This window comes from Penicillium verrucosum (genome assembly GCF_028828655.1).
Source record: "Penicillium verrucosum strain IBT 35672 chromosome Unknown utg000001l_segment0_segment0, whole genome shotgun sequence".
NCBI lineage: Eukaryota > Fungi > Ascomycota > Eurotiomycetes > Eurotiales > Aspergillaceae > Penicillium > Penicillium verrucosum.
Window position 1 is genome coordinate 4,464,981 of NW_026643210.1, and position 15,052 is coordinate 4,480,032.

At 49.7% G+C, this 15,052-nt stretch overlaps 4 protein-coding genes across 4 annotated transcripts; 3 read left to right on the top strand and 1 right to left on the bottom strand.

Moving 5' to 3' along the window:
* Positions 1 to 1,083: 1,083 nt before the first annotated feature.
* N7516_001628 (uncharacterized protein) lies at positions 1,084 to 1,933 on the top strand (the record flags this gene model as incomplete). The annotated part of the gene is made up of 3 exons (XM_057214348.1): positions 1,084 to 1,149; positions 1,223 to 1,349; positions 1,416 to 1,933. 3 exons carry the CDS (start codon positions 1,084 to 1,086, stop codon positions 1,931 to 1,933), a joined length of 711 nt encoding a protein of 236 aa, XP_057076231.1.
* Positions 1,934 to 2,453: 520 nt separating this feature from the next.
* N7516_001629 (MmgE/PrpD family protein) lies at positions 2,454 to 3,803 on the top strand (the record flags this gene model as incomplete). The annotated part of the gene is made up of 1 exon (XM_057214349.1): positions 2,454 to 3,803. The coding sequence occupies one exon, from the start codon at positions 2,454 to 2,456 to the stop codon at positions 3,801 to 3,803; it is 1,350 nt and encodes a 449-aa protein (XP_057076232.1).
* A 365-nt stretch (positions 3,804 to 4,168) lies between these two features.
* N7516_001630 (S8 family peptidase) lies at positions 4,169 to 5,776 on the bottom strand (the record flags this gene model as incomplete). Its single annotated transcript, XM_057214350.1, has 3 exons — positions 4,169 to 4,363; positions 4,418 to 5,344; positions 5,408 to 5,776. 3 exons carry the CDS (start codon positions 5,774 to 5,776, stop codon positions 4,169 to 4,171), a joined length of 1,491 nt encoding a protein of 496 aa, XP_057076233.1.
* Positions 5,777 to 6,831: 1,055 nt separating this feature from the next.
* Positions 6,832 to 14,635, top strand: N7516_001631 (Beige/BEACH domain protein; the record flags this gene model as incomplete). Its single annotated transcript, XM_057214351.1, has 6 exons — positions 6,832 to 9,322; positions 9,379 to 9,740; positions 9,794 to 10,244; positions 10,311 to 14,125; positions 14,174 to 14,551; positions 14,606 to 14,635. 6 exons carry the CDS (start codon positions 6,832 to 6,834, stop codon positions 14,633 to 14,635), a joined length of 7,527 nt encoding a protein of 2,508 aa, XP_057076234.1.
* Between the last annotated feature and the right edge of the window lie 417 nt (positions 14,636 to 15,052).

Sequence of the window (15,052 nt, forward strand, 5' to 3'; positions counted from 1 at the left end):
GATAGTGGGACACGACTGTCGGAAAAGATCATGCGCAAAACGAGACGAGAATATAACATTCCGCGACGAAAGTGATGCTGATGACAAGGTGCCACCGGCTCTCCTCCTATAACGAAGGATCTCGGTGTATAGAACGATCTTGGCTTAACGGATCGGGGGAAGGCTGGATTGCTGGGTGCTGCTGGCCTAGGTGCTTGGCATTGCGGGTGGAGACTCGGGGACGAGCTCAGGGTCCGAATCGGAGAGGCTATCTTAACAGCTGGAAAATAATGGAAAAGAACAATCAAAACTGATGAAAATGATAGTAAAAATGATAATTTAAACGACGATGAAGATAGTGAGGAGGATGGTAGGTTTATGTATGCAAATCAAAATTGTATTATTTGTTTGTTTTGGTCGAGTCCTATATGAGACTTAAGTGACTTGTTTTTACTATGTCTTTGTATGCAAATTGCAGGTATCTGCTGTCGTCCTATAGTGGGGGGACGGGAGACGGAGTATATTTACCACGAAGTCGGTGAGGAAGGCGGTGAAAGTGTCGAGGCAGACATATTACCCGATGAAGAATTTAAGCCTGGCGTTTCAGGCAGGGACTGTCCCTCTATCAATCCCCTTATCAATCCCCTATACATATGGTTGAAGTATTGACAAGGGAATAGAAAATTGAACTGAATACAGTCTGGGCATTGTTAGATTAGATATCCAAGCTTATACATTGAGTACAGAAGATTTTCAAGCGTTTAGAATTCGACATTACAAGATTTCATGATAGTTACCTAGTTAGGTATAAAATGTATAACTAAGCAGAATCCGAGGTGGCGCTGAGGATTCTCTTAGTCAGCGTCACCGAAATCCATTTGAGGCATCCGTTGATCTCAAAAGGCCTCGGTCCTCGTGATGCCGACATTGCCTAAACTGTGACAGGTCTCTTTAATTAATACCATACCCACCTTTGCTTTCAATTTGCATACAACATAGGCAACCGGTGCTGCCTCGCGACATTTTACCCATATAAAGATCGATTGCCCCGAACCTCATCGTCTTTCCAAGTGCATTATCTTGAATTTCCGTTTGTCGATCGCGATGGCGGAACGCATCTTGATGAACGAATTCAAGACCCTTCACAAGGAGAAGTGGGTTCACATCCAGGTATGTTCAACACGTCACTATCGAACCCCTTTGACACTTCTACACCAACAGGTTACTGACACATCTTGTACAGTTGCACAATGACGACATCTTTAACTGGGATGTTGCTTTGATCGTGATGAACCCGGACTCATTGTACTACGGTGGCTATTTTAAAGCCTCAATGACATTCCCGTCCGACTACCCTTATGCTCCACCAAGTATGACACCTTCCTTGCCCCCTTCTCGTCTTCAATGTGGTTGACGAGATTTTTCATCACTATTAGAGTTTCGTTTCCTGAAACCTCTCTACCATCCGAACATCTACCCCAGCGGTAAGCTATGCATTTCCATCCTTCATACGCCTGGCGAGGATGAAATGTCCGGCGAGCTTGCCTCTGAGCGCTGGTCCCCTGCCCAGCGTGTCGAGTCGGTCCTGATCTCCATTATCTCTCTGCTTGACGATGCCGAGCCTGCCTCCCCCGCAAACATCGACGCTGCCGTCTTGCTTCGAAACGAACCGGAGGTCTACCGTCAGCGTGTTAAGTCCGATGTCGAGAAATCTAAGATGGATATTCCTGCCGGTTTCGAGATGCCCGCACACGATACTCCTGCCCCCGAGCCGCCTGTGGAGAAGGAAGACCACGACTTCTGGGCCGATAGTGATGCCGACAGCGATGAGTTTGGTGGCAGTGACTCTGACGAAACACTCGACATGCAACAGTCTAGCGGCAGTGATATGGATATGGACGAGGACGAGTTCGAATCGGCCAACGAGGATTTCACAGAGACGGACAAGGTGTAAGGACGATTTTCGGTGTCTTTCATCCAGAGAGTTGCTGCATGATCAATCGTTCTCATATCTGCTTCTCTGCGCATATTCAGCATTCTCGGCGCACCTTAGTGATTTTTCATACGACAGGCGTTTAGCGGGATCATTTTTTTTCCCCTAGCATTATGGGTTTTATGGTTTTTATGATAACATGCAATACCCTAATGTTGCACAGATATTTTAGCGAAATGAAATGAAATTCTAATCCATTTTTAAAATGTCATTCAAACTTTCAGCTATATCAGCCCCATCTGCATACCATATCATTAGGTTTCCTTTAGCCATATGAATCCGCATTGCCGAGCAAAAGTGGACTCTCCTCCCCCACACACTTGTCCCCCCACTTTAAACCCAATGTTGTACTCAACATATGTATGCTTGGCGCCTATATCGGACCCCTAATCGATCGTAACTATATCTACATACTCACTACAACCCAACATCAACTGCCCCAACATTACATTGAAACAGAAACCAACCACAATAATCCAAGATGGCAACACAAACCCTGGCCGACTGGACAGTCTCTCTATCCTACTCCGACCTCCCAGAAGAAGTAATCCACGCCGCAGTACGAAGCTTCTACAACATAGCCGGATGCATAGTCGGTGGGAGCAAGCACCCAGCAACAACAATAGCCCGTAATGCCCTATCCCCTTTCACAGGACCACCGACCTCCCACCTCCTCGGCACAAACACCTCCACCGACGCCATGCACGCCGCACTTTTCAACGGAATCGCCTCCCACGTCCACGACTACGACGACACCCACCTGGACACAATAATCCACCCAACAGGCCCTGTAGCATGTGCCCTCCTCGCTATAATCCCGACCCTCCCACACCCCGTCTCCGGGACCCAGTTCATAACCGCGCTGGTCGCCGGTATTGAAGCTGAGTGTAAAATCGGTCTCGCCGTCTGGCCGGAGCATTACGATATCGGCTGGCATATTACTTCTACCACGGGTTCAATCGGTGCTGCTGTGGCGGTGGCGAATTTACTTGCGTTATCGGCTGAGCGTGTCGCTCATGCGATTGGTCTTGCCGCTACGCAGGTTACGGGGCTGAGGGAAATGTTTGGGTCCCATGCGAAGTCTTTTCATCCTGGAAGGGCGGCGCAGAATGGGTTGCTTGCTGCTTTGCTTTCGCGGGAGGGGTTTACGAGTTCGGTTGAGGCGCTTGAGGCGAAGAGGGGGTGGGCTAATGTTGTTTGTTCTGGGGGGAATAGGCTTGAAGAGGAGATTGCGGGGCTTGGGGAAGGTGGGCGGTGGGAGATTGTGAGAAATGCGTTCAAGCCGTTTCCTTGTGGGATTGTTGTTCACCCAGTTATTGATGGGTGTGTTTGGTTGCATAGGGAGTTGGGGAGGGTTGGGGTTGATGTTGCGGATGTTGAAGAGGTTGTTGCGGATGTGCATCCGCTCGTTCTAGAGTTGACGGGGAAGACGACGCCGAACGATGGACTGGAGGCTAAGTTTAGTGTTTATCATGGTGGTTCAGTTGGTTTATTGTTCGGGAAGGCTGCGCCGGCGCAGTATGAAGATGATGTGGTGCTTGATGGGCGGGTTGTGGCATTGAGGGCTCGGTTTAGGGCGGTTCCTGATGAGAATTTGCGGGCGGATGAGTGTCATCTTGTTGTGAGAGTGAGGGGAGGGGCTAGTATTGAGAAGCATGTCGACTATGCCATGGGTAGCTTGGAACACCCCATGACAAATGAACAGTTAACGGCAAAGTTCGTTGATCAGTGTGTTGGAATTCTGGGAGAAGAGCGGACTGACAGGGCGAGTCGGTGGTGTTGGGGTTTGGAAGGACAGGCCGACGTGAGTCGAATTAATGACGTGTTGTAGAGCATACCTAGGTATGTTGAATGTATGACTACATCTACTTGCTACGGGCCTAAATTAACCTATTTTGTGGGGGTTCAAATGCCGGATAAATCATCGTTTGATAAATCAAAACGTATTCTAAATCACTCCGAACTTATGGTTGTAGACAAGTATGCTACGCAAAGCAACGAAATAGCGAAATAGCAAAAACAATCTGTGTATAGGAGTGTAGTGGCGGGATAAACCCGCGGATTCGTGTTGGAGAATCCAAAAAAAAAAACCGAGATAAAACCAAAGAAAATATGATGTGCGCCTGTGTTAATCCATCCATCCGTATGCCCGAGTTGTGGGGTTTGTCACAGACAGAACCCTAACAACTTTCTAATCTATGCAGAGACAGCATCCTTGATCTCGCTGTAGATAGCGCCAAGCTCCTTGTGGAAGGCATTCTCAGCGTTGTCGATGATGCTGCCAATGCGCTCATCGACAGTGGGCTCCTTAGCCTTGACACCGGCCTTGTAACCACCTTCGGCAATGATCTTGGTGAAGTTGTTGGAACCACCACCGTTCCAGGCGAGAAGCTAAGGTAAAAGTCAGCCTAATCCATGTCATCTAGATAAAGGGGGAAAACTTACGTTGGGGGTGTCAGAGGGAATGTCAGTAAGGGTGCCCTCAGTGGCGACGTTAATAAGAGCGGCCTTGACCTGCTTGGGGGTGATATCGGCGACGGCATAGGCGGAGTCCTTGGCGGGTACCAGGGAGACGTAGTAGGCCAGCAAACCGGCGATGTGAGGAGAGGCCATGGAGGTGCCGGAAATGGTGTTGGTGGCATGCTCGCTACCAACCCAGGTGGAGAGGATGTTCAGACCAGGGGCAAAGATGTCAGTGCACTTTCCGTAGTTGGAGAAGTAAGCACGCTCATCAGCCAGGGTGGAGGCGCCAACAGTAACGGCCTTCTCGGCAGCAGCGGGGGAGTAGTTGCAGGCGTCAGCGTTGTCATTACCGGCAGCAACAGCGAAGTGAATACCAGCGTCAACAGCGGCATTCACAGCGAGATCCAGGGTGCGGGAGCTACCACCACCGAGAGACATGTTGGCAACGCTACCCTTGAACTTCTTGTCGCCCTTCTTCGACTTCTTGATATGAGCCTCGGCCGCCCATTCAACACCCTTGACGACATCGGACATAGTACCCGAGCCGTTAGAGCGAAGAACTTTGACAGCGTAAACGTTGGCCTTCTTGGCAACACCGAACTTCTTGCCGGCAATAGTACCAGAGCAGTGAGTTCCGTGACCGTTTCCATCCTCATCGGCATCACCCTGGGGGATGGTCTTGCCCCATTTAGCACGGCCCTCGAAGTCAACGTGCTTGGTGTTGGTGCCAGTATCAATAACGTAGGCATCGACACCCTCACCAGCCTCCTCGGCATACAAATACTTGTTGAAGTTGCCGAAGGAGAGGCTTTCCCGGTGAGAAATACGGGCAAGACCCCAAGGGGCGTTCTTCTCAATAGTACCATCGGTCATACTACGGACCTCAGAGTCCTTCTCAATGTAGTCAACCTATTGAGTCATATTAGCCGCCGACCTCGGGAACTTCCGCAAGGAGAGAATGGGGGTACTAACATCAGGATGACGGCGGATCTGCTCGATAACATCCTCGTGGAAATGACCAGCATATCCTGTGAGAGATCCAGCAATTTGGAAAGTGTGCTTCAGGCCCATGAAAGCCTCAAAGTCAAAGCCGAACAGGGAGCGCTTCTTCAACTCCATCCGACCGGTATGAGCGGTGTGGACCTCCTGCAACCAGCTTTGGTGAGCGGAGGCAGAGCTCTGGTCAACATGCTTCTTGAATACAACGATATATGAATCCGGAATATCTTGGGAGGTCATGGAGGAGAGGATAGGAGCTGCATCTTTGTGGATGGAGCCGACTGACACGGGCGAGGCAGCTACCAACAACGGGAGCACTGTTAGGCTGAGGAAGCCTTTCATGCTGGGCAAAGTGGGTAAATAAACACGGTAGAAGAAACGATAGAGTAAACGATAATTGTAGGTAGGAAAGGATGAGTGAAGGATAGGTTGGATGAAGAGGAGAAGGGGAAAGATGAGGAGAAGGGCAGCTTATCTAGGGAGGAGACGGGGGATCGATGATGCAAGCGGGCATTACATACGGTTACGCCGGCGGATGACCTGTCGATGTCGATCCAGTGGAGAACTGTTTGAGAATGGGGGTAGCCGATACCGTATGGTATGGTCACTTTGGTCTCGGGAACCATTTTAAGACATCCACTTGACTTATCATGACTAGTATCCATAGTTATCTATTAAACCTATCATCATATGAAGTATGATTTGAGTTGATTGAATATCGCCCGGATACGAATAATAAGTAAAAATAAAATAAAGTAACTATAGCAAGGTGGTGCATGTGGTAACCTTCCCCCGGGTACCTGGCAGTTTCGCCTTGCTATAGGCTATAGGCAACCCCCTCGCACGGCCCATATTCTCCAAGGCAACTCATCCTCCGAAGTCGCGTGCTTTGTGTTCGGGTGACTCAAATCTTAGTCCAATACCCCTTGTTTTGCATGAGAGTGCCATTATTGGATACAACTTTGCCAATCTGCGGAGAAGCCCATCACATCATAGGATCACTTCCAAGCTTCTCCACATTGCTCAGAGCTGCATCTTATCGCGCTTATCATGTCCTATCAGTTATCGCCTGTAATTTTGAATTTTACCATTCTTACAATACAACAGCAGGGCTGTGTACATGTGTCCAGCCCCCTCTCCCAAAGAGCCACTGAGTCAGTCACCTGATATCCAACTCCCCCCCGCCCCTCCCTCCCAGGTAGCGAATTACAGAGGTGGCTGAATATTTGACATGGGATTCTGCGGATGACGAGTCCTGCAAATTCTCCTAACCGCTAGGCTTCCTATTTTGGCACTAGCACTGTCACACACCAATGCAGACCGTTGTACCCGCTATTGAACATTCACGGTCTCTGATGGTCATACGCCATCGGAGCGGACGTGGATAAGATTTGGCAATGGCTCCGCCGGCTCCCCTCCACCCTCCCTCCCCTTCCGGATCGACCGAACGATTGGCCGAAGAGCTAGCCCCAACCATTGACCAGCTCAAGAACGTCGGTGCAGGCACCGCGATTACTCTGTCCCAGGCTCAATCGACGACCGAATCCCTTCTCCGCCTCCGCCATACCTTCATAGATGATGCACATCCACGCACCGCCAAAGATGCATTCCGACATCTCCAGGGCTTTCAGACGCTCCTGGCGCTGGTGGACCAGGTAGCTGATCTCTACGACCCGGTACACAAATCCAAGGAGGAACGAAAAGGCCTATTGGGTATCTTCAAAGATGTACTCGGGGTATTGGCAGAGGGTCTGAAGGATCATTTTGGCAACAAGCGATATTTTGCTCGGAAGATAGTAGGGGGAGGCATTTCTACACTGGAACGAACTTTGACTGTGCTGGTCAAAAAGATAGACACAACTGAGGGTGACGCGCAACATCTCTACGGCGCCATTTTGGCCGCAGCTCTATGCCAGGAGACGGTGTCGGGTATTTTTGTAACACTGAGCACCAAGTTTCCCCAGAATAAGGACTCTTCGTCTCCGAAAGAAGTCCAGGATGCCGTGGATCACTGCATTGGATCAGCTGAGACGGTGGAAGTACCGGAGCTACTTGGGCCATTCATTCGTGTGTGGTTGATACATTCCTCTTTGTCATCTGGATATGACATGTTACGCCTGGCTTTGCCCGCATGTCTCTGCCAATTGGCCTCGCAGTCTCGAAGGAACGTCGTAGCCCTGCATGCCACAGATATGCTCACCTCAATTCTACCTCTCTTATTCGACGGTGCACGGTCAGACAAGGAGAAGGCAATTTACCAAGATCTCGCCCAATTTCTCAGCGTCCAGGGCATGAGTAGCTTGGATGATGCTGTTTCCTTATACCGTGGAGCGCATGAAAGCCCGCAAGTTCTAAAAGTCCTATTGTCTGCTCTAAAATCTTCGAAGGAGCCTCCGTCAATACAGTTTGATATGTCCCGTCACGGGTACTGCTCAGTTGAGTTTGCAACGCTCGGTCGACCATTCCCTCCTATCAATTCTTCCGGCTACACTCTTGCAGCCTGGGCCCGTTTCGACGAGTTCGATTCCAACACGCATACTACTATCTTTGGAGCATTTGATGCAAGCCAAACATGTTTCATTCTTGCCTACCTCGAAAAGGATACTCGGAACTTTATTCTCCAAACTTCGATTCGAGGTTCCCGTCCTAGTGTTCGGTTCAAGTCGGCAAAATTTGAGCCAAATCGCTGGTACCATATTTGTGTTGTTCAAAAGAGACCGAAGCCAATGTCTTCTTCCCGCGCATCTCTTTTCATAGACGGCGAGTTTGTTGAACAATTGAAGATCGAATACCCATCCGTTCCCGTAAGCCATCATCCAAGCAAGCCATCGCGCGTGCAGGCATTCTTTGGCACTCCTCAAGACCTGGCAATGCGCCTCGGAAAAGGCGTGTCCACTTCCCGATGGTCCCTCGCCAATGGAATGCTCTTCGACGAGGCTTATAGCGACGACATGGTAGCTGTTTTTTACAACCTTGGGCCACGATATTATGGGAATTTTCAGGATTGCTTAGGCTCCTTCCAGACATACAAGGCCTCTGCGACTCTCAATCTGAGGAACGAACATCTTCACCCTGGCAAAGAGGAAGCTTCGGATATTGTCACTGCCATCCGCAAACGGGCGAGTACATTGATTCGTGAAAGCTCCATTCTGATCAATGTCTCCTCTGTCGCCGTTCTTGACGACGATGATAGCAATAATATCGACGAATCACAGTTGATAAAGTGTCTCTCACGTCAGGCGGCAAAGAGTCTCCAACAGCTAACAAAGTCGGGCGGCAATGCCGTTGCTGTTAACGGTGCCACTCCAGCTATCAATGATGGCTTAACACAGCCTCAGGGTGTCGGCATCCTGACAGGTGATCCTGTCGTTGCCGTGCCTAGGGCGATGGATGATGCTAGTTGGTGTATAGGTGGCTGCGCTGCGGTCCATCTAAGCTTGGTCAAGGCGGCTAGGACCGCCGAAAGCACTCGCATGGCCGTGGAAGCTCTCTATGAAGCAGTGCAGGATAACTGGAGAAACAGCGAGGCCATGGAAAGAGAGAATGGCTATGGTATTCTTGCAGCCTTATTGCGGGAGAAGCTTGGATTCTACATGGGCAATTCCCCGACCGCATTCAAAATCCCTGTGGTTAGCTCTGACCCCGAGGAGCTGGCTTCCTTGATGTTTGATCTGCTACGTTTGACTCTGGGATTTGTTGGCTATGACTTCGAAACCCCTAATCACTCCATCATCACGAACCCGCTTGCCTATCGTATTCTGCTCGTGGATATGGACGTCTGGCGTCTCGGCGAATCCCAGGTGATTGAGTTATATTACTCTCAATTCCGGACATTTGCCGCCGATAGCAACTATCGCCGATTCAACGCCAGGCGTCTTGGTCGTATGCGTAAGTGTGCTTCCTCATGACACTGCCATTTTTAGTATTTAAGCTGACCAAACTAGGTGTCAACAAAAAGCTACTGGAAACTTTGAAGGGTGGAGAGCTGACTGAAGAGTCCCTCCAACCTTGCTTGTCGGCATTCCGCTCGTTGATGGAGAGCAGTCCTTCTCCTGACCTTCTTCGATCACTCGCTTTGTCCATCACATATACACTCCATAAGCCAAAGACTCAGACAAACCTTCAGAGAAAGAAGAGCCTTCGGTATGTGGTTACATCGCCTCGACCTTCGTCAGCGAAGTCCGAAAGCAAGTATCTCCCTAGCGTGACCTTGGGAATTGAAATGTTACGGCTATACTCTTCCGTCTTGTGTAACCCACATGACCCTACACCATTGAGGAAATTTGCTAAGGCCGTCACAAACAAGGTATGTGGATGATCATTTGCCTTGAAAAGAGTTTTGTTTAATCATCTGTGTAGTGGCTTCTTTATCTCATGTGCGAGGATGAGCCCGAGGTTGTGATACTTGCAACAAAGATTTTGGCCCGCTTAGTCGTGGTCATTGGCAGTGGATATAGCAAGAAGTTTGCGGAGAAAAGTGGTGGATACATCATTCTAGAACACCGTCTGAAGAGGTGGTGGGACGTTCCCGCGTTGTGGCCTATATGCTTTTCTATCTTTTTCGGTGTTGACCATGCTTTGCTGAACCTCGACAAACCTCTCGACCCGTTCGAGCTGCTTAGAGCGTTCTTGGCCGAAGGCGATGTTAAGGTTGCCTTCCCAGCTATGCTGCCGGTTATTGTGAATATGTTGAAGAACGCGGTGCGCAATTTGGCCATGGCAAGTGATGCGCCAGAAGACGCTCAAGAATCTTTCGAAGAGCGTGCCTCCAAACGCGACACACTAAAAATGAACGCTCTCAAACTTCCTGGTAGGTTCCCGCCACGCATGACTATGGCCTGGTATTTCTCTGACTGACATCCATTTTTACTGTTAGATGCTACTCTCTCAGACCAGTATATCCATGGGTGTGCTCTTATCAATTCGGTTGTCCAGTTCTTAGAACAAGCACGCGCCAAGTCACCGAACTTCCAAGATTTCACTGCACAGTCTACTTACGTGCAGGAGCTACTTTCTGTGGTCTATCCCGTTGTTGTCGGTGCTGATGCCGTCAGCCCTAACGCAGAACTGAATTTCCGACACAGTGGACTCAGCTTCGATGACAGCAGCTTGGTAATACGACCACGCTCGAGTACTATTAATGCATCGACAGCTTTACAGACCACCATGGTTGACTCCTTGGGCAGTCCCGATGAGAGCACTGGTTCTTTGAGACGTGGCTCATCCTTTATATTGGTCTCTCCTGATAAATCCAAGCATCAGCCCTCTTCTGCGCGGATACGACGGCTCATGAACCCAACCTTTGCTGGGAATAAAGCCGGCACTGATCATCCCATCGTCAAGGCAATCTTCAGGCTCGTGCTGGCTGTCTTCGATGATCAGCTTTTAGGGCGCAAAGACTTTTCGGGCCTCGGTCTCTATCTGAAGACTCCGCCCGGCTTCCTGGAACACCAGGCGTACTTCAATTCTTGGGTTTTTGGTTGTGTTCTTTCGGCATTGCAAGACCTCCCTTTGGTTAGACCAGGTCTGCTTCATGAAACAAGGACACTTACGAATCTGGGGCGCTTCGCAACACATTTGACAGAGGCAGTGTCCGAAGGCTGGTTCATTAACGGGGCATCATCCACACTCGAATTCATTGGTACAATTTTGGAGTATCTCCAGCGGCCGGACGTCTCTCAGTTGAAAAGCATTCGTTTATGTAGCCAGGCTACCGCAACGATTCGATCGACTCTGTACAAAGTTATCTTATTTCAGTTGTCAGAAGGAGATGACACCGAAACCGTGACATTGCTAAACCGATTGAATTACTGGCAGGTGGTCCTTCTCTCGGCGGCCGAAACCCAATCAAAACACTTACACCTGCTATGCTACCTGCTGTACACCAAACTAATCAGCACGAATGGTGATGTCCGCTCAGCTGCTACCCGCTTGTGGAGAATCATATTGGTACAGGCACCGGATGAGATAACAACACTTCTCGGCCATGGATCTGTGTCTCTCCAGCGTCGGTTGGCTGACGGTTTCGACGCTCTTTCGGGAATGGATGACGAATCTTTCCTGCAATGGATCGATGACCAGCGCGACGATCTGGATGCCTTGTTCTTTGGTGTATTTTCCCGATTATGGGACACTTTCGTTCACGAGGAGAATACAAGCACTGAAGAGTCCGTCAGGTCTCGAATATCAAAACGTAAAGACAAACTCAGACAATGGGCTCAGATTGAGAAATTTGATCAAGACATGATGCGAAAGCACGAGGCCACTTTGCCACATTGGATCTCAAACATTGCAGCATCCGAGTTTTTGAAGTCTCAACGATTCTTGCAAGATCTTCAGGATAGCTCTACTTTCATGTGGTCAGCTTTCTCTGACTTACTACTTGACTTGCGACGGCCAGGCGGCCTTCTCGCAGAAGAGAGGGAGAGGAGATGGTGGCTAGACCAGACGGAAGGTCGCAGCCGTATGCGACTACGTCTGGTTCCAGATGAGTCGGGTGATCGACAGGACTATCAGCCTAAGCGTAAAGCCTCCGAGCCCCCGGCAATCAAAATTGACACCCGCATACGTGCACTCTCGGAGGGTGAAACTCTGACGGCGCCTCATCCTCTCCCAGAGGGCCCTGAGAATGGGGGAAGTGACTCGCCGAATGGCGATACCGACAACCGAAGCCTCATGGAGGATAACTTCGAGATGATTGACGACCCTAAAATCGAGCTCGAAGACTATGAGGATAGAAACCGGAAGGTGATGCGATCTCTTCAGCGTGGCGATCAGGTTCAAAGTGTGTGTAACTTGTCTCGAATCATTGGTCTAGAGGCAGTGGAGGGTATTTCGATTCTCGGCAAGGACTGCATCTATATCCTGGACAATTTCTTCCAGAGAGCAGATGGCGAGATCGTGAACGTCTGGCAAGCCCCCAATGAGGAACGAGATCCCTATGTGCGCATGATTTCTGGTCGTGAATCAAATGACCCCCGCTCACAGGAGCATGAGACAAGGAGCTGGAAATGGTCTGATTTGGTCAGCGTTTCCAAGCGTCGCTTCTTGTTCCGCGATGTTGCTCTTGAGATATTCTTCACAGATGGTACCAGCTATTTGTTGACATTGCTCTCGGCACGAGCTCGAGACGATCTGTGCAACCAACTGGCTACAAAGGCACCACAGGTCACGGGAAGCACCGGGCACTCGCGACCAGAAGATATCTGGCGATTTGAAACCCTTCGCAGTCAAGATGATGCACCACAATCCCTTGGGTCTAAATTTGCCAGTGTCTTCGGTCACCTTCCGGCAAACCCAGCAACGCGCAAGTGGATTAAGGGTGAAATTTCGAACTTCCATTATCTGATGTTGATCAACACCTTCGCTGGGCGTACGTTCAATGACTTAACCCAATATCCCGTTTTCCCATGGGTTCTGGCGGACTATACAAGTGAAGAACTCGATCTTGACAACCCAGCCACATTCCGGGACCTATCTAAGCCTATGGGTTGTCAAACACCGGAACGCGAAATGGGCTTCCGTGAGCGATACAATGCTTTCGCTGAGATGGGCGACGATAATTCCCCGCCTTTCCATTATGGAACACATTACTCTTCTGCCATGATTGTCAGTTCCTACCTCATCCGGCTGCAACCATTCGTCAAGTCATATCTTTTACTTCAGGGCGGCTCCTTCGATCATGCCGATCGCCTCTTCTATTCAATCCGCAAGGCATGGGAGTCAGTATCGCGAGGGAATATGACCGACGTTCGAGAACTTACCCCTGAGTTCTTCTATCTTCCGGAATTTCTAGTGAACTCCAACCATTATGACTTTGGTCTTCTCCAAAACATGACCACAGCCATTGACTCGGTTGAGTTGCCACCTTGGGCAAAGGGCGATCCCAAGATTTTCATTGCGAAACACCGAGAAGCCCTTGAGAGTCCCTATGTGTCCGAGAACCTGCATCGCTGGATTGATCTCGTTTTCGGCAGTAAGCAAAAGGGCGAGGCAGCCGTCGAGTCCGTCAATGTTTTCCATCACCTCTCATACAAAGGTGCCAAAGATTTAGATGCTATTGATGACCCGATGGAGCGGTTGGCCACCATCGGCATTATTCACAATTTCGGGCAAACTCCTCACCAAATCTTCCAACGACCTCACGCCCAGAGGGAAGATCAGCGGCACCGCATACCCCGGCTGGACACTCTTGCAGAATCCCTGACCCAAATGCCTTTGTCTCTTCTTGATATTGAGGAACGAGTAGCCACCCTATCAATGAAACAAGACCGTTTGTTGTGTACAGCGGCCCTGAGGCTCAACGTGCCGCCAGCCTATGACTACTACATGGAATGGGGATTCTTCGATGGCAGTGTTCGTTTCTACGCCGCCGATACTCGCAAGCTCCTGGGCCACTTTGAGCACCTTCATGTTGGTCAATTGTCTCATGCCAGCTTTGCGGACTCCCGCACCCTGGTCACCTGCGGTACGGACTGTACCATTTCATTATGGACAGTCACTGCAACCTCCAAGTCCGTAGATTTGCAGCCCATTGGGTCGCTCTTTGGTCATCGAGCCCCAGTCACTGTTCTCGCCGTTTCGCGCTCCTTCAGTACTTTGTTGTCTGCCTCCAATGACGGACAGGTCATGTTATGGGATCTCAATCGACGATCTTTCGTGCGAGCCCTTCCCGGCGATGGTGCGGTCGATGTATGTTTCCCTTTCTCTATTACATACTGTCCTTTACTAACAAATTAGTGTGCTCGAATCAACGATGTCTCTGGAGACATCATGGTTTGTCGCGGTAATCGCTTGACATTATTTACCCTGAATGGCGTAGTGTTGATTGACCAACCAGTCTGCGAGACGGCTGACGATCGCGTCTTGTCCTGCGTCTTCTACGAGGGGGTGCAGAATGAATGGCTGGAGCGTGAATTGGTGTTGACCGGCCATACTCGTGGTGTGGTCAACATTTGGAGCAAGAATATCCGTGGTGGCCGTTTTGAGCTGGAGTTGATTCGACAGCTGCATCATACTGACAGCAATCGCGACAATGGTGCCAATATCATCGCCGGTATCAGCTGTATCTTTGCTCTCCCCCACGTGGTCTATACGGGGGATGAGGCTGGCCGAGTGGTAAGTTTTATTACGCCGTTTCATGTTTCATTGACGAAGCTAACATGATGGTAGTATGAATGGAACTGCATCCAGCGCCGCTAATTTCTTCGGTGTTACTCCAATACCCTCTATTTCTCCTTCATTTCATGTTCATAGCCAAAAAAAAAGAATCATATTTACCAGACAATCTCTGACACTCAACCTTTTTCCCTTTCCGTTATATTCTCGTCCTTCTGATACCTTCTGATAGTAAAGCTAAGCTTGGTCCTACGAAATTTCCCCTATGAGATGTTTCTTCGGGTGAGGTACAAGCTATAGTTAGTAGGCTCACCCCTCGATCATGAACATGCTCGAGTCTGTCAACGATCAATAAAGTATAACTAGTGGCCCGGCGATTGAGCCCATAGAGCAAAGCCCGATGCCGCACAAGGCATGGGCAACCGCACTAACAGAAGGATGTTCGATTGATGAAACGATACGAAAAAAAAAAGTAAAAACTCTCTATAGGGTGGTTGTTCC